Source organism: Balaenoptera ricei, chromosome 20, assembly GCF_028023285.1.
Source record: "Balaenoptera ricei isolate mBalRic1 chromosome 20, mBalRic1.hap2, whole genome shotgun sequence".
In the NCBI taxonomy this organism is placed as follows: domain Eukaryota; kingdom Metazoa; phylum Chordata; class Mammalia; order Artiodactyla; family Balaenopteridae; genus Balaenoptera; species Balaenoptera ricei.
In genome coordinates this window covers 15,599,678-15,624,789 of record NC_082658.1, presented here as the reverse complement: position 1 = coordinate 15,624,789, position 25,112 = coordinate 15,599,678, and the positions used below count along the sequence as shown (strand labels likewise).

The window sequence follows — 25,112 nt, the reverse complement described above, 5'->3', positions numbered from 1 at the left end:
TGTGGGAGGTCTTATCTGTACTGAAGGAATTGTGTTTTAAGGAAAGCAAAAATATGTAAAGTACTGTACATCATTGCAGTCTTGCTGTTTTGGATAATGGAGTCATTGATTGCATAGCATACCACAAGACACTTTTAAAGAGCTTGAACTTTTTTTCTGTACCATCTTGGGTCAGTGGTGAGTTTATTATTTTAAAAAAATCTTTAGCTGTTTACTTTTACCTGAGAGTTAATCTCAACTCTTATGACTGACCTCCACTGGAGTAAGACATGGTTAAGATTTCAGTCGTAGAGGAGTGATTTGCTCAAATTTACTGCAATGTATTTCTGATTTAATTTTTTAAATTCAGGCAATTAAAACATTTTAGATTATGATGGTATCAAAATTGGTGACTTTTTATCTTGCCGTTGGCTGGCTGACTCAAAACTGTCTTAAACCATTTCTTGTCTGTAGTTGTCCTGTAGGTTGTTTTATTGATACGCTGACATACTGCAGATCGTGCAAATTTAATGCTGTTTGAAGCCTTGTTTTTTTATTTCTTATTCTCCTTTTATTATTTAGAAAGACATCCTGGTGAGGGGAAATGTCTGTATTTTATTCATATTACTTCTTACGTACTTCAGGGGCATGTTTTGATGTTAAAACAGAGAATGTGATGCGTGTATGTAATTTTATCCATGTGGAAAATGAAAATTTAAGACAGGCCTGAATACAAGTGTTGCTCATTGTAATTTATTCCCAAGTAAAAGAGAAGAAAGAAATTTGCTTTAAAAAATTAGATGATCAGTAGGAAGGGAAATTGACTCGGACTGTATTTACATATCCCGATCCCTGATATAAGATGCCACAGATTTCTTGTATAGTTTTATCTTTTCATAAAATGAATTTTTGTTTCACAATAATTTAGGACCTCATAATACTTTATTTTTTTTCTTTACCTGTTGAGAGACCTGGATTGTTTGACATGTAGAATTTCCCACAATCAGTATTTTTGTTGATTATACACTCAGGAACAATTCAGCATTTTCTTCTGTTCTTTGTTTTTCCTGGAAACTGACAGCTAGTTTCAGAGGTTTGACTAGACTCAGGTTTGATTGCTTTGGCAAAACTGTAGTTGTGTTCCTATCATTAGGAGGCATATAATGTCCAGTTTTTTCTCTTTTTTTATGTTACTAGCCATTGATGTTCGATGGCTGCAGAGATATTAATTAATTGCAATTTGTGAAATGGTGATATTTTATCTTTTGTTTCCCATTTATGTGGAATAATTTTATAGAGAGAGCTCTCTTATATACTTTTTGGCTACTAGTACAGTTTATATAGGAAATGTAGGATGAATTGCTAATTCTTTCATTTCCACAGTTTTCAAGATAATGAACTGGGCCCCTCTCAACCTCAGAAGGTGACCAGTTAGTGTGGTAGCACTGTGGTTTGTTTGTTGTTTGTTTGTTTTAAATCATTATGATCTATAGTCAATTGTACATTTAGTTAGTTAGTTCTCTGGTAGAGCTAGGAAGAGATCCATGGGACAGTATTCGCTGAGTTCTTGCATGTTGATGAGCTTCTTCACTGAGTCTTTTTTGACATGACCTCAATTTTACATTGTCTTTAATAGCTTCTTTACTGTTGCATATGTCAGGGTGTTCCAAGTTCATCTAGTACTTTTCCTTTGCTAAACCAGCTGGTTCTTTAAGAAGTTCTGATTTCTTTTAATGGAGAATGGCATTTGAGGATAACAGTCTGGGCCCTAGGAGTGGTTAGTACTACTTGATCAGTCAAGATGTTAGGTGTTTTAAGTGAACAGAGCTAGGACATACATGTGACTTATAAGACTGTACTGATGTTTCCAATATAGATTCAATACTAAAGAGTTTTTACTTAACTTCTTCTATAGTCTTATATCTATAGTTCCTTTCTTCCACACTGAAAATTCTGGTTCTCAAGATGATACCATTAGAGTATCCCATAATTATTCATTTGCTTTATCCCGCTTTTTAAATACAGTGGTCTCACAACATTACAATTACCAGTTTTGATTTCTGAAATCAGTTACTTTTTGTTTATTCTTTCTTCGTTTGTTTTGGCTGTACTGTATCTTCATTGTCAGATCTTATAGCCATTACATATTATAATCTCTCCATTTAAAACTCTTAGTCTTTTTTTTTTTTGAACTTTTATTTATTTTATACAGCAGATTCTTGTTAGTTAACTATTTTATACGTATTAGTGTATATATGTCAATCCCAATTCATCCCCCCTGCCCCCGCTTTCCCCCCTTGGTGTCCATACATTTGTTCTCTACATCTCATTTAGTCTTAATTCTACAGTCAGTTGTATATGTAATGCTCACCACCAGTCCTTATTTAATGTCTCTCTAGTCACTTTGATTGCCTAAAGGTAGTTTTCTGGTAGAGCTAGGAAGAGGCCCATGGGAACAATATTCCTTGAGTTCTTGCATGTTAGTAATAGTTTTTCTTTACTCTTTATACTTAAAGGTAAGTTTTACTGGTTGTAAAGCCTTTGGTTCAAATTTTCTTTCCTTGTGTGTTTTAAATATATTATTCCATTTTCTTCTGTTGTTTTCCCTTATTAATCATGTGATGTATTTGCCTAAATGCCCAAAGGATTTTTTTCCCCTTTTCTTTAAAGTCCAGTAGTTTTAGTAGAAAATGTCTTGGTACATTGATCTAAGTTGATTAAGTAGGACACAGGGTGCTCTTGAAATATGTAGTTTCAAATATAGATGTATATATATGTGTGTGCACGTATAAATGTATTTATACACATATATAACTATATATATTACACACACATAGCTACTTTTTTTCCTCTGGAAAGCTTTCTTGAATTATAGTTTTTCAGTATTTGTTCTATTCTCTCACTTTGGTTTTCTTCTTCAGGGACTCCTATGTTTATCCTTATGCTGGATCTTCTTTGCCTGTCTCCAGTATTTATCCCCTTCTTGCAGATCCTTTTTAATCTATTTCTTCTTTTTAAAAATTTTGTTAAAGATTTTCTTCCATCTTACCTTCTATTTCTTTTAAGATCTTTTGTGTTTGTTTGCCCTTGTATTTCTTATAGTTTAGTCTTCATTACTGAAATGATTTTTGTTTGTTTTCTCATTATTTCTTGGTTTCTGCCTCCTCATTTCTGAGTTTTTCTGATTCTGATTTATATTGCTCTTTCATGTATTATGTAATTTTCCCATTATCTCTCATAAAACATGTAAATGTGACTTTTATTAGAGTAAAATATATAGCCCTAAGGATTATTTGACATACTTTAGATTAAATAAACAGATGTAATTAATTTAGACATTGCTTTAAATCAAGGCTTTTAAATTGAAATTCTGTGAATGAACTTCAGAGTAGATAACATTGCTTTATTATGTGCAAAGTAGAGTGTATATGTATGGGGGTAGGGAAAGAACACCTTCACTTTCTTTAGACTTTCAGAGAGGAGTGTAAACCATCCCCACAAAAATAAGGGTAAGGACCTTTGGTTTGTGTATGAAAAATCCTCAAATATTTTAATGATTGAGCTTAGAAGAAATGAAAACAAATGATAGATATAGTAGTTTTAAGATATAGATGTCGCCAGGAATGATATTACAACAATTTCATTATCTATTCGCTTATGATCGCTCTAATTTTATGCAGATGGAGGGAACGAGGAAGGACCGGATCGAAGACAGTCAAGTGTAGACTCTCGCCAAAGCCGCTCTGGGCAAGGTAAATTTTCCTCAAATTTATTATTAAATTAAAAAGAATAGATACCAGCTATTCCTTTCCAGTACTTAATCTGAGGACTGGGGTTTTCACTGGGTCAAGTTTAGATATTCTCATTTCTCATTTAGGAGTTCAGATGGTACAATCTAATTAGTTCCATATGATAATCATCTATTCAGGATAAAAGAAAATGAAAAATGGTCTCTTTTTTAACAATATTAAGGTTTTAAGTAATTTTGGAGCATTGTGGTATATGTCTGGATATCACTTTTGGAATATAACCAAAAGTAAATTTTTAGCAGTAACGTTTGTTGTAAGTATCATCACACTGGCTTTTGAAAGTTCATCAATGCAATATTTGTTGTCTTAGCTGTCTCAGAAGAAATGGGTTTTGTTTATAATTGTTATCTAAAATTAAGATCTTCTTACTTATTTTCCTTTTCAGTTTAAAATTTATTACCCGTAGGCTTTTGACTGGTTTTTTTGAAGTGACAACTTCAAAACTAGGTTAAAGTATTCTCTACCAGTGGATTTTCAGATAGGCCTTCCCTAAGGAACATTTAAATTTGCAGGACTAGCACCTCCACATTTTTCTTTATAGTACTTATCACCTTTATATTTGTTTTCTCTAACCAAAACTAGAATGAATGTTGCATGATTGCAGAGATTTTTGGTTTTCTTTGTTCACTACTGTATTTCCAGTGCCAAGAATAAGTACCTGGTATATACAATAGTAGTTACTGAATGAATACTGTTGGATGAATGAAGTCATCTCTAAGAGAATGAGAGTTAGGAACCCAGACTGATTAAAATATTGCAAAATTTCAAGCAGTCATTACTGAGTTTAGTTTTTTGAGAGTATTTACAAATAAAATAAAGCCTTAGATATACAAATGTGTGATGTTTTAATCCTGTAAAAGCTCCTGGTTCATTTATTCTATAATCCTCTTCCCCTTTTTCTCCAACTTTGCTCTTCCCAAGTTTTAGAGTTGTACTACTTTTAATACAATTGTTTGTTGCAGAACAAAAAGAAGAATAATATATGCAGGTTGATTTGGAAATTTTAACTTAACACTAGTACTTTTAATCATTTTTAAATAATATGCGTGTATTGTAAATGTCAGGAATTTATGTAAGTTTTCACTTTTTCACCTTACATGTATTTTGATATAAAAAAAATTAAGAGAAAAACTGAATTGTAATATATAAGTATATCAAATCAACACATTGTACACCTTAAACTTATATAATGTTTTATGTCAGTTATATCTCAATAAACTTTGGTGGCGGGGGAAAGAAAGAAAATGAGCTTATGTATTTAAAATCCTTGCTGGGCTACACCCCGCAGGCCTGCATGCCCTGTACTTGCCCAGCCTCAAGACAGAAGAAAGAGCCCAGAGTCAGCAACAGAGACATCAGTGGTTTAATGGATAGGAGAATCTTACATGTCTGAAGCAAGGTCCTGTGTGCAGCAGACAGTGGGCAGGATATGGCAGCAGTCTTCACTCCTGGGAGAGGGGATGGGTGGAAGTGTTTACCAGTTATAGGGGGAATTGATGTCAGGTTGGCTCATCGGTTACCAGGGAAACCACACCCCTCACTGCCCCTTTGATAAGTTATCGTGGTGGAGATGTTCTGATCTGAAGATTAGACCAGGCATTTACTGATTAGGCTCTATGATTAAGAGGGAAGGTCAATCATGTGAGTAGGGTGTAGGTGAAGAAGGGACTGGTGAACAGGGGTTGTAGAGAGAGCAAGAGAACAGCCACCTTGGGTGCCCTCATCATATAACCCTAAAAATGAAATTAGTGCAAATTAATAGAAAAATAATTATACTAACTTTTATTAAAGTTTAATTTTATTTAATGTCACAGATATAGATGTGGGAGATTATTAATTTACCTTGTGCCCTCTGAATTATGTCAGTTGAAATATTTTTCAAATCAATGAGCATAATTGAATTTTAGTAACAAAAGCTGAACTTAACAGCAAAATCAGTGATTTTCATGATCTGAGCACAGCTGCCTGATCTCAGAACTCATCAGGACTGATCTTAATTAGAAGGCATCAGGAACTGTATCATTATGAGAGTTAACTGATAGTAAAAGCATGTTTCTCACCTTCTTAGAGATTTTATTTGTAATACAGTAAGTCCCCTACATACGAATACTTCAAGTTGCAAACTTTCAAAGATGCGAACATGTGTTCGCATGTCCAGTCACGTAAGTTAGTTCACGTCTGACGTATATTATCACGTACGTGCATCCTCTACAAGTGGTTGTGCTTTTGTGTACTTTACTGTACAGTACTGTATAGAGTACAGTAGTACAGTATCTTTTTGTCAAGCCCAGGATGTCCGGAAGCAAGCATAAAAGCAGCAGTATATAGCCAACTGTGTTAGTTGTGTTGGACTTTCGAACAAATTGGACTTACAAATGCGCTCTCATAACAGAACTCGTTCGTATGTAGGGGACTTACTTTATCTTTTTATTCAAAAGACAGAAATAAAAATACAAAGCCATCTATAATGAGTTGGAATGAATGAGAATCCATATTATCAGGAATAAAGAGATAGGATGAACAGATACTTCTAGTTTTTCTCCTAAAAATAGTAGATGTTTTAGTAGTCCTAAAAGATCAGTAAAGGGGAATTAGAGAGGAGACAAAATCAACACAATTTTAGAAACTAGGGAGTATATGAATAATTGAAGACTGGACGCTAAACTCAGTAGCAGAGAAAATCAAGAAAATAATCTGATTTACCCTCCAAAAGACTAAAAAAACTCAAGAATGGCAGCATGTGGAAGTGGAAGTGAAAGGAGGATTGGTTGAAAGTCAGTTGAAGAAGCCCTTGGTTCCTGGGACCTCCTTCTCAAAATTAGCTAACCAGTCAGCTGGACAAGTGCCCAGCTCTTCACCCCTCACTTTGGCAAAGCCCAGAAATTTATTCTTTGGAGAGGGCAAAAATAGAGACTCTATCTAGAGCAGAAGACACCAGGCATAGTGGAGGGCAGGAGTCCCATACTGAAAATAATCAACCTTTTAGTCCTTTTCTCCTAACTATGAGCAGCTGACCAAGGATTACTAGATATTTGAGGAAACCCTGTAATATATGAAAGGTAGAGATTAAAATAAACAGGATAGAGCAACTGAGAACAGATCTTTTGCAGAGGAAAATAACCATTATAAACAACTTCAGGGAAATAAGAGAAAATAATACAGTCATGAAATAAGGAGTTACTGTAAAAGAGTAATAATTCTGATTTTTAAAAGAGGCTCTTAGACATTAAAATTCTGATAGCAGAGATCAAAAAAGCTTTGTCGAAGTACTTAGAAAATTAATGTTGAAGAAATCTGTGAAAAAGTCAAGTAAAAGAACAAAGGTTACAGAAAAGAAGTGAGGAGTATTAAGAAACTTACAGGGGCAGTCCAGGAATCTCAGTATTCAAATAATAGTAGTTGGGACTTCCCTGGTGGCGCAGTGGTTAAGAATCTGCCTGCCAGTGCAGGAGACACGGTTTCGAGCCCTGGTCTGGGAGGATCCCACATGCTGCGGGGCAGCTGAGCCCGTGCACCGCAACTACTGAGCCTGCACTCTAGAGCCCGTGTGCCACAACTACTGAAGCCTGCGTGCCTAGAGCCCGTTCTCCGCAACAAGAGAAACCACCACAATGAGAAGCCCACGCACTGCAATGAAGAGTAGTCCCCGCTCACCACAACTAGAGAAAGCCCGCACACAGCAACAAAGACCCAACGCAGCCAAAAATAAATAAATTAATTTTAAAAACCCAAAAAACAAAAAACACCAGTAGTTCCCAGAAGAAACAGAGAAAATGAGGAAGAAATCATCAACAAAATGATTCAAGAAAACTTTCTTGGACCAAAGAACATGAGGTTCTGGTTCAAAAGGCTTACTGAGTACTCATTACAATGGATGAATGTAAACACAAACTAAGACACATCATGGTGAAATTTCAAATCACTGGGTGAAACAGAAGATCTTTCCATGCTTTCAGAGAGAGAAAAAAAATGTGTCAAACAAAGTAACAGGAATCAGTTGGCTTTGGACTTCTTAATGGTAGCATTAGATACTAAATGAGAAATGGAGCATCATCTTCAAAATTCTGAGGGAAAGTAATTTCAACCCCTTTGTATTTCATATGCATTGAAACTATTAATCAGATATAAGAGTTAAATTAAGATGTTTTAAGACATGTAAGGTTTTTGTTTGTTTTTTTGGTTTGTTTGTTTGTTTGTTTGCCTACCTTGTACCCTTTCTTAGAAATCTGTTGGAGGATGTGATCCATCAAAATGAGAAAGTCAGCCAAATAAAAAAGGGAAAGGTTACAGGAAATAGGAAATTTAACAAAAGAGAAGGGTAAAGAAATCTTCAGCATACAATGAAAAGACAGGGTTGGAGGGCAAACAGACCAGATTGGAGTCGGTTAGAAGCTTCCAGAAGAACCATTCTCAGGAAAATGAAATTGGTAGAAATCTGATGCATTTAATTATCTTTAGAAAAGTTTTAAGTAATTGATGAAAGGCTTAGGGTTGAATTGGTGATAAATACATAAAGTATTAAGTGAAAAAAGATCTAAACTCAAATAAAAGCAAGTAATGTGTGAAAGGAGATGTTAGAATAAGTTCTCAGTCCTTGGGGTAGTGTCTGGAGTAGCTGAAGTTCATGTCAGTCACCTCCAGTGGTAAACCATATCAGTTTTCTCCAGTGTGGTACAAATATTTTTATTATTTGATTTGGACCATTATGGTTGAGCAGTAGTGCTCTAAAGCAGGGTGAGCAAATCTGGCCTGTGTGGCCTGCTTTTGTACAGTTAATAGATTTGATTTGCTAAGACACTTAATTATTTTTGTATCTGTGTTCATGTGAGATATTGGCCTTTAATTTTCCTGTCTTAGGATGTCTTTGTCTGATTTTTGTATCAAGGTAATCCTGGTCTCATAGAATCAGTTGAAAGTTGAGAGATACTTCTCCCTCTTCAATTTCCTGTAGTATTTTTTATAGAATTGATATTATTTTATTCATAAATGTTTGATAGAATTTCCCAGGGAGGCATCTGGGCCTGGAATTTTCATTGTGGGAAAGTTTTAAAATATAAATTAAATTTCTTTAGTAAATATAGGACTATTCAAATTAACTCTTTCTTCTTGAGTAACCTTTTTAAATCTATAGAATCTGTAGTGGTGTCACCTCTCCTCATTCCTAATATGGGTAATTTGAGTATTCTTTCTCCTTGTCTTGATCATTCTGGATAGAGATATATCAATTTTATTGATCTTAAAGAATCAGTTTCAGTTTTCATTCATTTTCTGTATTGCTTTCCTGTTTTCTATTTTATCAATTTCTTCTTTGCTCTTTATTATTTCCTTACTTCTGCCTGCTTTGGGTTTAATTTTCTCTTCTTTTTCTAGCTTCTTAAGGTAGAAGCTAATATCACTGATATTGGAACTTTCTTTTCTAATACAGGAATTTTAGTGCTATAAATTTCCCTCTATGTACTGACTTAGCTGCATTTCACAGACTTTGATGAGTAATGCTTTTCATTTATTTCAAAATACTGCCTAATTCCCCTTTTGGTTTCTTCTTTAACCCATGTGTTATTTAGAAGTGTGTTGATGTAGTTTTCAAACATTTGAGAATTTTCCAGATACCTTCCTCATATTAATTTCTGGTTTAATTTTGCTGTGGCCAAAGAACACACATTCCGAGTTAAATCACGTTTTATTGAGATTTGTTTTATGGCCCAGGAAATTTTGTATCTTAAATGTTCTGTGTGCACTTAAAATATGTGTATTATGCTCTTTGGGGGTGGAAGGCTCTATGAATATTAGTCTGGTTGAGTTAATTGATAGTGTTGTTCAAGTCTTCTATATCTTTGCTGATTTTATGTCTGCTCATTCTGTCAGTTATTAAGAGAGGAATATTGAAATCTCAGACCATAAGTGTGGATTTATCTATTTCCCCTTGCAGTTCTACCACATTCCTCATACCACTGATCCTCTGGTCAGAAAGGATTCCCCTTCCTCAGAGATTTAAGTATGCCCTACAGCTGCCATTACTGAAATAGTCTTACCTATAGGCGGGGCTGGAAGAGGAAGGTAAAAAGAGAAAAAGGCCAGATCTTCCCACTCTCACAGTCCTATATGGTCTGTCCCCCCACCACTGCCCCATTTATACTCTCTAATCAGAAAGAGAAGACTTGTATCTGTTTGACTCTGGTGTGCCAATCCAGGATTTGGATTTCTTTTGAGTTCATGCTGGGAGTTTGGTGACATTAAAAAACAACAGGAAATGCATCACTGAATTGGTTGTCCTTCAAGCTCTGGTTTCCTTCCACAATTTGCCTGCTACTGTTTAGTTTTCAGAGTCCTCAGATTGCTGCTCCATCGTTCTTTCCAGGGTTTTCAGTTACATTCATGGGTTTTAGTTATATTCAGTTAAGGCAGAGTGTGCTTACTCCATTTTAACCCAGAACCAGAAGAGCTCTTCCATTTTTTTTTTAATAAATTGATTTATTTTATTTATTTTGGCCACGTTGGGCCTTCGTTGCTGCGCGTGGGCTTTCTCTAGTTGAGGCAAGCAGGGGCTACCCTTCGTTGCGGTGTGCAGGCTTCTCATTGTGGTGGCTTCTCTTGTTGCAGAGCACGGGCTCCAGGTGCACGGCCTTCAGTAGTTGCGGTGCGTGGGCTCAGTAGTTGTGGCTTGTGGGCTCTAGAGTGCAGGCTCAGTAGTTGTGGCGCACCGGCTTAGTTGCTCCATGGCATGTGGGATCTTCCCAGACCAGGGATCGAACCCATGTCCCCTGCACTGGCAGGCAGATTCTTAACCACTGTGCCACCAGGGAAGTCCCTTTCCGTTTTATTATATTTAGTGTTGGCCTGTCTGGAGGGTAATATTCAAAATATTTAATAATTGGTATGCCATAAATATCAACCAACCAGAACAGATGCCAGTCTGTTCAGAACAAACATTATCTTTAAACAACTGATATGCCTGTAGAGGGCCATAACGCTTGATAATCTGCCCTGCCTGATTGTGGATATAGTTGCTATTTAAGTCTCTTCTCAGTAGTAATGGCAGACATGTAAGGTAAGGTGTCTGGTGAGGTGTGTTAATCTTTGGGCATGAGGGCTCTCTCTTGTGTGTTAACTAAGTAGTTTGGCCTCTGATCTTTCAGATGCAGTGGATTCTGACTCAAATATACCCACACTCATTGCTATTGGTTTAGGGACAGAGACCTCTGATGTCATCTGCTTATCAAATGTAGGAGATGGGAGATGGCCTGACTGCTTGGACTGAATCAGATCCCATGCCACTCATTAAGATTGCTGCCCCTGAGAACTTCCTGTTCCTTGCATCTCTTGCTTTTGTGGTTAAAACAGACCTGGAAACACTCTCATCTTTTACAGTTATCCTCCTACACATGCTGTGGGCTATAATTTCCTCCCTCCAGTTGCATGTAGTTTCTGTCTTCCATGGATTTCTTAACATTCCTCCTCCATTATTGGCTTTTTGTTTGTTTTATAATGCTTTAAGAATTTGTTCTTTTTAAGATACATTTTCTATCATTTCCCCACCACCTATATGGTTGTCATTTTAGTCTGAACTACCGTCGTTTCTTTCCTTTACTACTATTATAGTGTCCTTATTATTTCCATTCTTGCCAACATATAGTCTGTTGTCCATTTGATAGCTATACTGCTCTGGTTAAAATAAATCAAATTGTATATTTCCCCAAACTTGAAAAAAAAATTCTCCAGTGGCTTCCTATCACATTCAGAATAAATTCCAAAGTCATTTTTTTTTTTTTTTAAATTTAGGGAAGGCTCTTTTATTTATTTATTTATTTTTATATTTATTTTTGTGTTGGGTCTTTGTTTCTGTGCGAGGGCTTCCTCTAGTTGCGGCAAGCGGGGGCCACTCTTCATCGCGGTGCGCGGGCCTCTTCACTATCACAGCCTCTCTTGTTGCGGAGCACAGGCTCCAGACGCGCAGGCTCAGTAGTTGTGGCTCACGGGCCTAGTTGCTCCGTGGCATGTGGGATCTTCCCAGACCAGGGCTCGAACCCGTGTCCCCTGCATTAGCAGGCAGATGCTCAACCACTGCGCCACCAGGGAAGCCCTCAATTCCAAAGTCTTTATCATTCCCTATATGACCCTACCTAAGCTACCCTTTTCCTAATACTTTATGTCCTCCCACTCCCTTCATTATCCACTTTGTTTCATCTATTGCTGGCTTTTTTGCTTAAACATGTTAAAGAGTGTTTTCTTTTCAGGGCCTGTACATTTGTTCTTTCTTGACTAAAGGACTGTAGATTTCTACTCAGGTCAGAGAGGCCTTCTCTCTGACCACCTAAACACCCAGCTCTAGCCTTCATAATTGCCACTACTTTACTTGTTCATTGTTGTCTCAACTACCAGAAAACTGGTTTCATTTGAGTGGAGACTTTGTCTTATTCACCACTCTAGCCTTAGAACACTTGCGTATACAATTTTTTCAGTATTTGTTGAATGAAGGAATGAACAAATATCTAGCACTTAGTGTCCATGGGAAAGTATGTGGATGTGCCCAGGTCACATATTGATCCAATATTCACTTCTGTTATTTATGTAACGGAAAAAGTAAAGCAGCAGTGTGAGAAATTTGTTGGATGTATGTAGTTTGTCAGACTATCAACTATCTATTGATTTGTGAATTGAGGCTCTTGAAATAAGACTGTAAAACTGATTGTGACAGTTTAACCCTAGTATAGCCTTTAAGGTTGGGTGGTTATTTTCGGCTTTCCAGCGTAGCATTTTGTATATTATTGGGTTATATTATTTACTACATTTGGTCTTATTTGTCTGTTGGATCTCTATTTTTCTTAGTAATCTAGGAGTTCATTAATGGTAGGATCTTAGCATCTAGCACAGTACCAATGTCTTGCATTTAGGCCATCGAATTGATGAAGGAAGCTTATCAATTCTAGGAATTCTGGTTCTGTATTTCAGAAATCATGGGGTACTTCATCAGAATTGTTTTTTTATTGTACTAGCTCCATTTTCTGAATCAAATGATTTTTCATTAGAGGTCATCTGTACATAAGCCGACTTATTGCTTCTAGATACTAAATAGGTGCATGAGCTTATGTAATATGGCTGAAACCCAGTTTTGATTCACTTCTGCAAAGATAGCATTATGCAGGCATTAGACTCTGATATACAAGATGTGTATTGGTATAATAATGCCTATGATCAGTTCATGCTGGAAGACTGGGAAATTGTACAGTATTTGACTTTGTGTGATTCCCATTATTTTTAGCCAGTTTCATTTGATTATTACATGCTGGTGTATCTATAGTAATAATGTACTAAATTTTTAAATATGCTGTCTCCTGGTTCTTTTTCTTTCGTTATAAACATATGAAATATTTCGTAGAAATGAGATGTGCTTGAAACATATACAAATTATTCTTTAGTCTGGTGATGATGATTTCTTTATTAAGCTCAGAGTGTTTTATTATATAGAATGATAAGGAAAATTATTTCAATATTCAGTATATCATTTCTTTATCTCAGTGTAAGAGTATATCTGGCATAGTGGCATCACTAATGTACAGGATTATTTTGTTGTTTTAGTACTTTCTCCTTCTGATAAAAATTATTTAGCTTTCAACATAGATTGCTTTAGGAATAAAGAAAAAAATTTTAATAATACATATGTGCCAGGCTCTGAGCTAGGTGCTTTCACAAAATCCTCGTTTAATTCTCAGAATAATGCTGTGAAGTAAGTATTATTTTCAGTCGGAAAATATTTCAGGCTTTACACTAATCTATGCCAAAAGTTTCGAATCAGACTTGTTGGTAGCACATATTTAGAATCTTTCCATTCTGATATTTAAAACACAAATTTGTTTGTTGGTGGTTGGACCAACAGACTTGAAAAGATCTGACCTTAAATGATAAATCCCTCTGAAGTGTCTTTATTTCTAGTCATGTTTCTTCTGAGATTTAACTTCTTGTTGATAATTCTTTGTGTAACACTCTTTTTTCCAAAAAATTAAACTTGAAATTGGCCCTCTAGCCAACAATTTCTTATTATCTTAGGGTGCTAGGGGTATGTCAATGTGTTTATATATTTCAGTTACACTTTATATTTTTTAATGTGAGTTATAATAATTGTATTAAGTAAAAAATTACTTTTATCAAACAATGTAGACATTTAAAAAGGATACGTTAGGACTTCTTCCTCTTCCACTCCCCTAAAGTAACTAGTATTAACTGTATTCAGTCTGTATCCTTCCATGTTTTCCCCTAAACTCATACTGGCACATGCATGGGTGTGTGTGTGTGTGTGTGTGTGTGTGTGTGTGTGTGTGTGTGTATTACTTTGAAGATTTTAAAAAATAAAATGCAGTTTTAATTCTCTTCTCCCTCAGTTAACAGTGTAGCATGGCCATCCCTCCAGGAACATACTTAAATTCTAATTTCTTAAAATCTGTATAATCCTCCTTAGCTAAGTAATCCATAATTTTTTCCACCATTTCCTCATCTATGAGTGTTCAGATTTTCAAAGTGATTCATAATAATTTACTTAGTAATATCTTAAACTCTAGGAATATGCAACCCTAAGCACGTTTTGTGTCAGAACATATTAAGTATCCTACTTAGTATTATGATAATTGGACTAGTTAACACTAGAAGGTTTGTAGAAGCCACTCCTTGCTTATCCATATTTATGAATGAAACGGAATAAAAGCATGGGAACTAAAAAGGTTGGAAAAGGTATGTTGGACATTTAGAAAGATTCTGATTTAAAATATTTTTATCTGAATTCTTCTGGCACGAGATAAAAATGACAAAAACCTCTTTGAAAAACTTCATAAGTTTTATTGAAGGGTCATAAAGAGTTGGATAACAAAGGATGAGGAGGGAACCTATTAGTGAAGCCTAGGGTAACATTATTATCTAGTAAATACATTTTGTGTTTTGTTTTGTTTGAGGACCAGGCTGGATTTAATAAGTTTTATTCCTAGTGAAAGATTGAAGAGCTGGTTCCCACAAGGGGGCAGACTAAGACAATCTGAAATCCTTGACACTATAAACAATATTTATTTTAAATTCATAATTGATTTACTAAGAAGGAAGGGGAAGTCACCAGGGACTAGAAATGAGTAGAGAGACAACTGACCAACCATCCCGTGAATGGTACCGTATATTGGGGGCATCCACCTGCCTCTTCCCCAGTGCATGCGTGAACTTTTGGCAGGTTGGACACTCAGCTGTGGCTGTAGTCAGGTTGGCCTCAGTGAGCAGAAGCCCATATTGCTGAGCCCATGTATAAATTGCATTCCTGCTACCATGGCCTCTTTGTTAATGAGCCCATTGGGCAAAGATAGAATGGCTGGGTAAAGAGACTGGCTTAGTCCTCCAAACTGGTTATTTTATCTACGGGGTTATTAAGCACCTTCTCTGTAGAGTTTGCCCTTTGGTAAGCATTCACATGGGGCATAAATTGCTTCATATTCTGTGCCCTTTCAAAGAGGTCTGTCCATATACCTTATCCCCAGATTTCCTTGTCACCAGTTCTCTAATTATTCCTTCCAAATCTCTGAATATCCAGTCATACCATTAAACACTGTCCATGAGTCAGTATAGAACAGTATCTCTGTCATCTCTCCTTCCAGGCAAAATGAACAACTAGGTACCCTGTTCAAACTTCTGGCCCTGGAAGGGTTTCCCTTCACCACTGTCCTTCAGGACCCCAGAATGGGGCTCTAGTATTGTTGTCATCTGCATGTTATCATGCAGAGATATCAGTAAACAAGCTTGATTTTTTTTTTCCCCCTCAGTGAGATGGTCATAGAGAATTCTCCATGAGATAAAATATATCCAGATTGAGAGGAAAGAAGCAATATAGCAGGAATAGGAACCTTGGGCATATGGGCCACTTGCTTATGCAAATTATTTATGCCTTCAGGACCTGCTCAAGCCTGATCTCATGTACATCCCTTCCTTCTGATGATGAAGTGCTTCAGTATACACCCAACCATAGTGCTTTGTTGGTCCAACAAAACTTAGTTCATGATGGACTGCCCAGGTCACATGGTAACATGGTGGCCCATGATCAAGCAAGCATTCATTCTAAGGCCCTGTGGTAAGCCAAAAGCTGTTTTTCAAAAAAGGGTAATAGTTATTTGTACCGGATGACATAGCTTTTTTACAGAATGCTGGAGATCTGGCCTGAGATTCACCTAAAGTTGTGCAATAACCGTTCAAGATCCCTATCTAGCACAGATACGTCAAGCAACATTGGATCTAGTGGGTTATATAACCCAAGTGGCAAAGCAGCTTTCACAGCAGCCCATATGTGTTGCAGAGCCTTCAATTGCTGTGGGCCTCTCTTACATCCAGCAGTCTTGGTAAATGGTTCATAGTTGCATACCCAAATGAGGAACAGATTGCTTCAAAAATCCAAGGAGGTCTACTGGGCATTGCACTTCTTTCTCAGTATTAAGAGAGAGTAGGTGCAGCAACTTCATCACCTTGAAAGGGATATCTTGAATTGCTCAAGACCATAGGGCTCACAGAAATTTTACCAGTGTGGAAGACCTGTGAATTTTTGTGGAATTTATTTCCCACCCTCTGGAGTGCATATATTTTACCACAGTATTTAGATCAGTTGCTGCTTCTTGTTCACCAAGTCTAATCAACATGAAATTATTAGTGTAGTAGACCAGCATGGTGCCCTTAGAATGGAAAGGCAGTTAAGGTCCCTGTGGATTAGATTATTACTAAGACCAGGAGAATTAATAGCAGGTAGGCCAGTGAAAATGTATAGCTAACCCTGACAGCTGAATGCTTACTGCTTATGATGATCTCATTCTCAGGTCTGTAGCTGCAGACCTGGTACCAGGGATATGTTGATTTGCTTTAGCAAGAAAACCACATCTAAAGCAGCAGCAGCAGTGGGATACACAACCTGACTAAGTTACAAAAATCCATTGTCATTCTCCAAGATTTGTCTTTCTTCTGCTTAGGCCATATAGATGAGTTGAATGGGAATGTGGTAAGAGTCATCACCCTAGGATCTTTCCAGTATTTAGTGATTGGATCATACTTTTTGCCTTATATTCTAGAAACTAAGTGAACTTGATTCTGGACATAGGTGTAAAGCTTTACTGTGCAATACAGTAGTCATTGACCACAGGGAGCTGTGAGTGCCTGAAATGTGACTGGTCCAAAAGGAGATGTGTTGTATGTGTAAACTACACACTAGATTTTGAAACTTTCTGTCTTCCCGTTCATTCAGTAATGTTTGCCTTTACTTATTGAAGCATTGTTGTAATAGTTGCTTTAAGGTCTTTGGTGTTTAATTCTAATATCTGTGTAATCTTGGGAATAACATCTGTTGACTTTTCCTTCTCATGTTGAGATTTCCCTGTTTCTTCATGTGCCATATTATTTTGGATTATATCTTGGACATTTTGAATATTATGATATGAGACCCTAGGTTTTATTTAAGTTCTAAGGAAAAGGTTGATTTGTGTGTGTGTGTGTGTGTGTGTGTCAGTGTCTAGTCAACCAGATTACGTTCAGGAAACAGATTCCTACCTGCATTCTCAGGGCTCTAGTTCCAACGTCAGTTCGGTTTTCTGAGCATTTCTCTTTAGATTATTTCCATGTGTGTGACCCAGTGTCCATTCTGGGACCAGAGTGGTAGTAAGTATATCTTGTTGCTCTGTTCTTAAAGCCTATGGTATGGATGTTTAGGGTCACATCCATGCACGCAGAGCTCAGAGGTGAGCCCTGAAGTTCATATACAACTCTGTGCGATTGTTTGCTTGATACCCCTCCACACCCCAATCTTACCAACATTTTCCAGCTCTCAGACTTTCCCTTGCCAGTAGTCTGGCTAAAAAACAGGGACTTTCGTTTTCCTGTTCCGCTGTTCAATTCCTACAACTGTGTCTGTTTCCAAGTCAAGTGATAAGAGGACAGAGAGATAAAAAGCAGTGAGGATTTGCCTCACACTCTTGGGATTACAATTCCTGGGGTCAGAAAAAAGGGTTCACTTCTCCCAGGGTTTTAGGTGCCTGCCCAGTCACCACTACCATCTCTCTGCTGCTACTGCCATAGAATTGGCTGGAGACCAGGATAGAAGAGAAGGGAAAAAAGAGGGATTTCCCCTAGTTTCTCAGATCAACAAGGGCCCCCTTCCCTGTTCCTCACTAGAAAGGGAGGGATTTTCTTGGAGCTTTTTCTTATCCGGTGTACACTTCTCAGTTTTGGGCTGCCTTTGGGTCCAGGCGAGGCAATACCTGAGAAAAAACATGGCAAACTCACCATCACTTCAATGGAACTTCACATTCTGTGCTTCTTTTCCAATCTGCCTGCTACTGTTTATTTTCATAGTCTTCAGATAGGTACTCTATGCATTCTTTTTGTTTGGTTGGTTTTTGGTTATAGATTTATTTGTTTTAAAAAATAGATTTTCTATTTTAGAGTAGTTTTAGGTTCACAGCAAAGTTGAGTGGAAAGTACAGAGTTTCTATATATGACTCTTGCACCCACACACCCACAGCCTCCCCCACTGTTAACATCCCAGCACCACAGTGGTACATTTGTTACAATAGATGAAGCGACATTGACACATCATTATCACCCACAGTTCATAGTTTACATTAGGGTTCACTCTTTTTTTTTTTTTAAGGAAGCCTTTCATTTTTGTTTTTTTAAAAATTTTTTAAAATTAATTAATTAATTAATTAAATTTATTTTTTGGCTGCGTTGGGTCTTCATTGCTGCACGCGGGCTTTCTCTAGTTGCGGCTAGGGGAGGCTACTCTTCATTGCGGTGCACGGGCTTCTCATTGTGGTGGCTTCTCTTGTTGTGGAACACAGGCCTTAGATGCACGGACTTCAGTAGTTGTGGCACGTGGGCTCAGTAGTTGTGACTCTCGGGCTCTAGAGCACAGGCTCAGTAGTTGTGGCGCACAGGCTTAGTTGCTCCGCAGCAGGTGGGATCTTCCTGGACCAGGGCTTGAACACATGTCCCCTGCATTGACAGGTGGATTCTTAACCACTGTGCCACCAGAGAAGCCCTGAAACAGGCTCTTAGAGTTGGTTCATGGTCCATCTCTTTGAGCAAGTTGTCTCCTGTTTGGACTTGGAACTTAATCTCAAAGAAATTAGTATTTTGCATCAAAATTTTGGGAAGTTTTGCCAAGTGTGATTATGATATTACCCATGATACTGAATTGTTGAAAAACTTGCCTTTCTGTGCCTGATGTCTTTCTGGTGTTATTTGACCTATTACTAGTAGATTGGGGAGGAAAATGTCTGTTTCATCCAGTCACAAATCCCAAATGTATTTCATAGATTACTGAGGTAAGTTAAACATTATTATGTTTTCAGCTTTCATCTTACCTTCTACAATAGCCATTCAGTGGCTATTGTCTTGTTGCGGAGCATGGGCTCTAGGTGTGCGGGCTCAGGAGTTGTGGCTCTCAGGCTCTAGAGTACAGGCTTAGTAGTTGTGGCGTACGGACTTAGTTGCTCCGTGGCATGTGGGATCTTACTGGACCAGGGCTCGAACCCGTGTCCCCTGCATTGGCCGGCGGATTCTTAACCACTGTGCCACCACGGAAGCCCTCCCTGTGCTATCTTAATTCAACTTTTGAATATCTAATCACCGGGTATCCAGCAAAACTGAATTTTTTCTGTCACATTAGCAGTTTATTTTTTTCTGCCATATCTCGATCACATTATTTCAGTAACTTTTATTCAGTTGATTATAGCAGGATAAGTGAGTGGTAGGAAAAGGAAGATTGAGTAATTTGGGGTACCAGGAAATATCATCTTACATGCTTGGTAAATTGGATTTCTTTTCTTTTTTTTTCTTAACATTTATTTATTTACTTGGCTGTGCTGGGTCTTAGTTGCGGCACGGGGGTCTTCATTGCTGCATGCGGGAGCTTTGTTGCAGCATGCAGGATCTTTTAGTTGCGGCACGTGGGATCTTTAATTGCGGCATGTGGGATCTTTTAGTTGCGGCATGCAGAATCTTTAGATGCAGCATGTGAACTCTTTATTTGCGGCAAGTGGGCTCTAGTTCCCTGACCAGGGATTGAACCCGGACCCCCTGCATTGGGAGTGTGGAGTCTTAGCCACTGGACCACCAAGGAAGTCCTGGTAAATTGGATTTCAAATTTTTTACTTCCTTCCTGTTATAAAATTATACATCCATTCCTTTTGCTATGCAGCTTTTCAGTGGTTCATGGTGTATTTCCATGCCCTGTTGATGTTTTTCTTGGACTTGCTTGGGCCAGTAAAATATTAGTGAACAGAGGTTTTAAATATGCTCCTCTGATTTAACTTGGTCTCCTGCAGCCCTGTAATCTACCATGACAGGAGTGTGCCCCACATATTCACTGCCCCTTCAGTGACTAGGCCCAATATGAATGACACATTGGAATAGTTCTGAACTTGATAACCCAACCAAGATCAGCTGATCCACAGTCAATCTGCAGACTCATGAGCATAAAAGTGAATGTTGTAGACTACAGAGATTTTGAGGTTGTTAGTTACCCAAGAAAAACTGACTAATGCAGTCAAATTCTGTTAATGCATACCAGTACTTTTCTTTACTTGAAACATATATTTTTAGTTTTTTCTCTGTATTTATAGGGCAGAGAAGATAGAGGAAAATATTTTTAAGCAAAAAAGTAAACTAGGACATCTATACTGGACTAATTGCAGTATTATTCCTTAAGGAGTATTATTAGATTCTAAAATTATCAGCTGAGTTTTAACATTAGAACATTTCAAGTGAAAAGAGATACCTCACTAAATCAAATGCATTCTTCTAGATATATCATCTTTAAACAATCTAGTGCTGATTTTTCTTTAATTAGGGAATTATTACACTAATGACATGCCTCTTTGTAAACCTGTAAAATACTATAATTCCATATAAATCAGTCTCATGTCTATTCATGAAAGCCCAAAGATTAGAAATCTATTAAGAAAGAGACTTGAAAAATAGGTCTAGGAGATATAGTGTTCATCTGATCACAGTTCCAGAGAGAAAGAGAAGAGAACCGTTGGAAGAAAAGAATTGGTCAACATAGTAAAAGAAAGGACCCAGTGACTAATGAGAAATAAAAAGTTAAGACCTGTTCTGGTAAAATTTTTGAAATCCAAAGATAAGGAATAAATCCTAGATTTCTACCAACAGAAGTTCGGGGGAAAGATAATAGTGATCTGTACTATGGTAGTGATAGGAGAAATGAAGAGAACATGGTAGATTTGAACTCTATATGAGGTTGATAATCTGCAGAATAGCTATTGCATTTGTTGCAAAGGGATGTGATGGGAAGAAATGAATGATTACTAGTCTTCTAGTTCGAATAAATATGTGAGTAGGTGGTAAATACGTAATATTTTTTAATTGAGGTAATTTACCATTTTAACCATTTTAATGTGTACAATTCAGTGGTTTTAGAACATTTACAATGTTGTGCAACCATCACCGCTATATAATCCATCACCCCAAAAGGAAGCCCTGTACCTATTAAGCAGTCACTCCCCATTCCTGTAGTCACCTCTGGCAACCACTAATCTACTTTCTGTCTGGATTTGCTTATTCTGAACATTTCATATAAATGGAATCATACAACATGTGGCATTGTTTTTGTCTGGCTTCTTTCACTTAGTATAAAGTTTTCAAAGTTTATCAGTGTTGTAGCATCAATCAAGCCTTCATTATTTTTATTGCTAAATAATATTTCATTGTATAGATATACCACATTTTGTTTATTGATTCATCAGTTAATGACATTTGAGTTGTTGCTGCTTCTTGGCTATTATGAATAATGCTTCATGAACATGAACATTCATGCTCAGGTTTTTGCTTGAAAACCTGTTTTCATTGCCTTTGGGTATATACATAGAAGAGGGATAGCTGGGTTGTATGGTAATTCTGTGTCTAACTTTTTGAGGAACTGCCAAACTGTTTTATACAGCAGCTGTACCATCTTATATTCCCACCAGCAATGTATGAAGGTTCTAATTTCTCCACATCCTTACCAACACTTCTTTGTTGTTGTTGTTGTTTTATTAGCCATCCTACTGGGTGTGAAATGGTATTTCATTGTGGCTCTGATTTGCATTTCTTTAATGACTGATGATATGAGTATCTTTTTATGAGCTTATTGTCCATTTGTATTGTACATTTCTCTTTGGAGAAATGTCTGCTCAAGTTTTTTGCCTACTTTTAAATTTCATTGTTTCTCTTTTTGTGGTTGAGTTCTAGGAGTTCTTTTTATGTTCTTGATTCTAGACTCTTTTTTTTTTTAAGTTTTTTATTTTAAAAACTTTTTTTGGCCGTGCCATGCTGGCATGTGGATCTTAGTTCCCCGACCAGGGATTGAACCTGTGCCCCCTTCAGTGGAAGCACGGAGTCTTAACCACTGGACTGCCAGGGAAGTCCCCTCAATTCTAGACTCTTATCAGATAAATGATTTGCAAATATTTTCTCCCATTCTGAGGGTTGTCTTTTCACTCTCTTGATAGTGTCCTTTGATGCACAAATGTTTTATCTTCCAGTTTGCTAATTCTCTCTTCATCTGTGTCTAATCTGTTTTTTCAATCCATCTATTGAGTTTTTATTTTCATAATTTTAATTCATTGCTGAAATTCTAAACTTTTACTTTCTTTAAATATTAAGCATGTTAATTTTTTTCTTTTTACATAAGATGACACACAATTTTAATACAGCATTTGGTCAGTATTTCTCAATAGAAACTCTCAGCACTTTTGAGTCAGTGATTGACTGTGTCTAGGAGCCATGATGTATATTAGGTCTCCAGAACTTATTCATCTAATAACTGAAAGTTTTTACCCTTTGACCAACATCTCCTTTTGCCACCACCATTCTCCTCTCTACTACTATGATTTTGACCTTATTTTTTAGATTCCACATGTAAGTGAGATTACATAGAGATTATTTCTTTCTGTGTCTGGTGGCTTATTTCACTTAGCTTAATGTCCTCCAGGTTCATCCTATTGTTGCAAGTGGAAGGAGTTTCTTCTTTTTTAAGGCTGAATAATATTCCTCAGAGAGAGAGGGAGAGAGAGGGAAAGAGAGAGAGAGAGAGAGAGAGTGTGTATGTATGTGTGTGTGTGTGTGTGTGTGTGTAAAATCACATTTTCTTCATCCATCCATCCATTGACAGACACTGAAATTGTTTCTATATTGTGGCTACTTTGAATAATGCTGCAGTGAACATGGGAGTACAAGTATCTCTTTGAAATGGTAATTTTATTTCCTTTTGATATATACTCAGAAGTAGGTTTGCTGGCTCATATGGTAGCTCTATTTTTAATTTTTTGAGGAATCTCCATACTGTTTTTTGTAATCATTGTACCCATTTACATTCCCACCAACAGTGTATAAGGGTTCCTTTTTCTCTGCATCATTGCCAATACTTATTATCTTTTGACTTTTTGGTAATAGCTTTCCTAACAGGTGTGAGGTGGTATCTCATTGTGATTTTGATTTTTGTGATTGATGATTGTTGATGTTGAGTACATTTTCGTGTGCCTGTTGGCCATTCGTATGTCTTCTTTGGAAAATATTTATTCAGGTCCTTTGCCCATTTTTTAAAAAAATTATTTATTTATTTATAATTATTTTTTTGGCTGTGTTGGGTCTTCGTTGCTGTGTGTGGGCTTTCTCTAGTTGCGGTGAGTGGGGGCTACTCTTTGTTGTGGGGTGTGGGCTTCTCATTGCAGTGGCTTCTCTTGTTGAGGAGCATGGGCTCTAGGCACGCAGGCTTCAGTAGTTCTGGCTCGCGGGCTCTAGAGTGCAGGCTCAGTAGTTGTGGTGCATGGGCTTAGCTGCTCCGCGGCATGTGGGATCTTCCTGGACCAGGGCTCAAACCCATGTCCTCTGCATTGGCAGGTGGATTCTTAACCACTGCACCACCAGGGAAGTCCTGCCCATTTTTTAATTAGGTTTTTTGTTTGTTTTATTTTGCTATTGAGTATGAGTTCTTTACATATTTTTAGTATTAACCCCTTATCAGATATTATGGTTTGCAAACATTTTCTCCCATTCTGTAGGTTACCTTTTCATTTTGTTGATGGTTTCCTTTGCTGTGCAGAAACTTTTTAGTTTGATATAGTCTCACTTGTTTTACTTTTGTTTTTGTTGCTTGTGCTTTTGATGTCAAATCCAAAAAAAATCATTTTCAAGATGAATTTCATGGACTTTTCCCCCTGTGTTTTCTTCTAAGAGCTTTATGGTTTCAGGTCTTAGGTTTAAGTTTTAACCCATTTTCAGTTGATTTTTGTGTATGGTGTAGGATAAGGATCCAGTTTCATTCTTTTGCATGTGGATATTCAGTTTTTCCAATGCTGTTTATTGAAGAGACTATCCTTTCCCCATTGTATATTCTTGGTGCCCTTGTCAAAGATTAGTTGACTGTATAGGCATGGGTTTATTTCTGGGTTCTCTGTTCTGTTCCATTGATCTATGTGTCTGTTTTTGTGCTAGTACCAAATTGTTTTCCTACTGCTTTGTAATATAATTTGAAATTAGGAAGTGTGTTATGCCTCCAATTTTGTTCTTCTTGCTCAAGATTACTTGATTACGTTAGCTATTCAGAATCTTTTTTGGATCCATGCAAATTTTAGAGTTGCTTTTTCTATTTCTGTGAAAAAATGCCATTGGAATTTTGATAGGGATTACATTGGATCTGTAGATTACTTTGGATAGTATGGACATTTTAACAATATTAATTCTTACAGTCCATGAATACAGGATATCTTTCCATTTATTTGTGTCTTCAGTTTCTTCATCAGTGTCTTATAGTTCTCAATGTACAGATCTTTCACCTCCTTGGTTAAATTCATTCCTAAGTACTTTAATCTTTTTGGTGTTAAGCATACTACTTTAAATTCTGTGTCTTATTGTTCCATAGTCTGTATTCCCTCTGAGACTATTTATTTTGCATGGTCTTTCTGATTTGCTTTTTTCATGTTCTCTCTTTGTTATTGTTAGTTAAGGACCAGATATTGTATATGAAAGATAGTGGAAGTATTTTGAGATCTATGATGATGTTATCTTCTTCTAAGAAGATTTATGTTTGTTTTTGGCAGGGACTAGCAATCCAAGATTGCCTTAATTAAATTTTGTGGTAGACATTTGGAGCTGAGCTTCAGTCCTGTAAAGGCCAGTCTAGTTTTTTTTTTTGTTTTTTTTTTAAAATAAATTAATTAATTTATTTTTGGCTGCGTTGGGTCTTTCTTGCTGCACGTGGGCTTTCTCTAGTTTCAGAGAGCGGGGGCTACTCTTTGTTGTGGTGCGCAGGCTTCTCACTGC

The 25,112-nt window shown here is 36.9% G+C and overlaps 1 protein-coding gene across 6 annotated transcripts in view; it reads left to right on the top strand.

Annotated features, from left to right (window-relative positions):
* TANC2 (tetratricopeptide repeat, ankyrin repeat and coiled-coil containing 2) overlaps window positions 1–25,112 on the top strand; it is a 358,004-nt gene that overhangs the window by 90,268 nt on the left and 242,624 nt on the right. For all 6 annotated transcript variants that reach the window (XM_059909100.1, XM_059909099.1, XM_059909098.1 and 3 more), the window contains exon 3: window positions 3,660–3,731. In XM_059909100.1, the coding sequence (XP_059765083.1) occupies window positions 3,660–3,731 (72 nt within the window). The remainder of the gene's footprint in view (window positions 1–3,659; window positions 3,732–25,112) is intronic.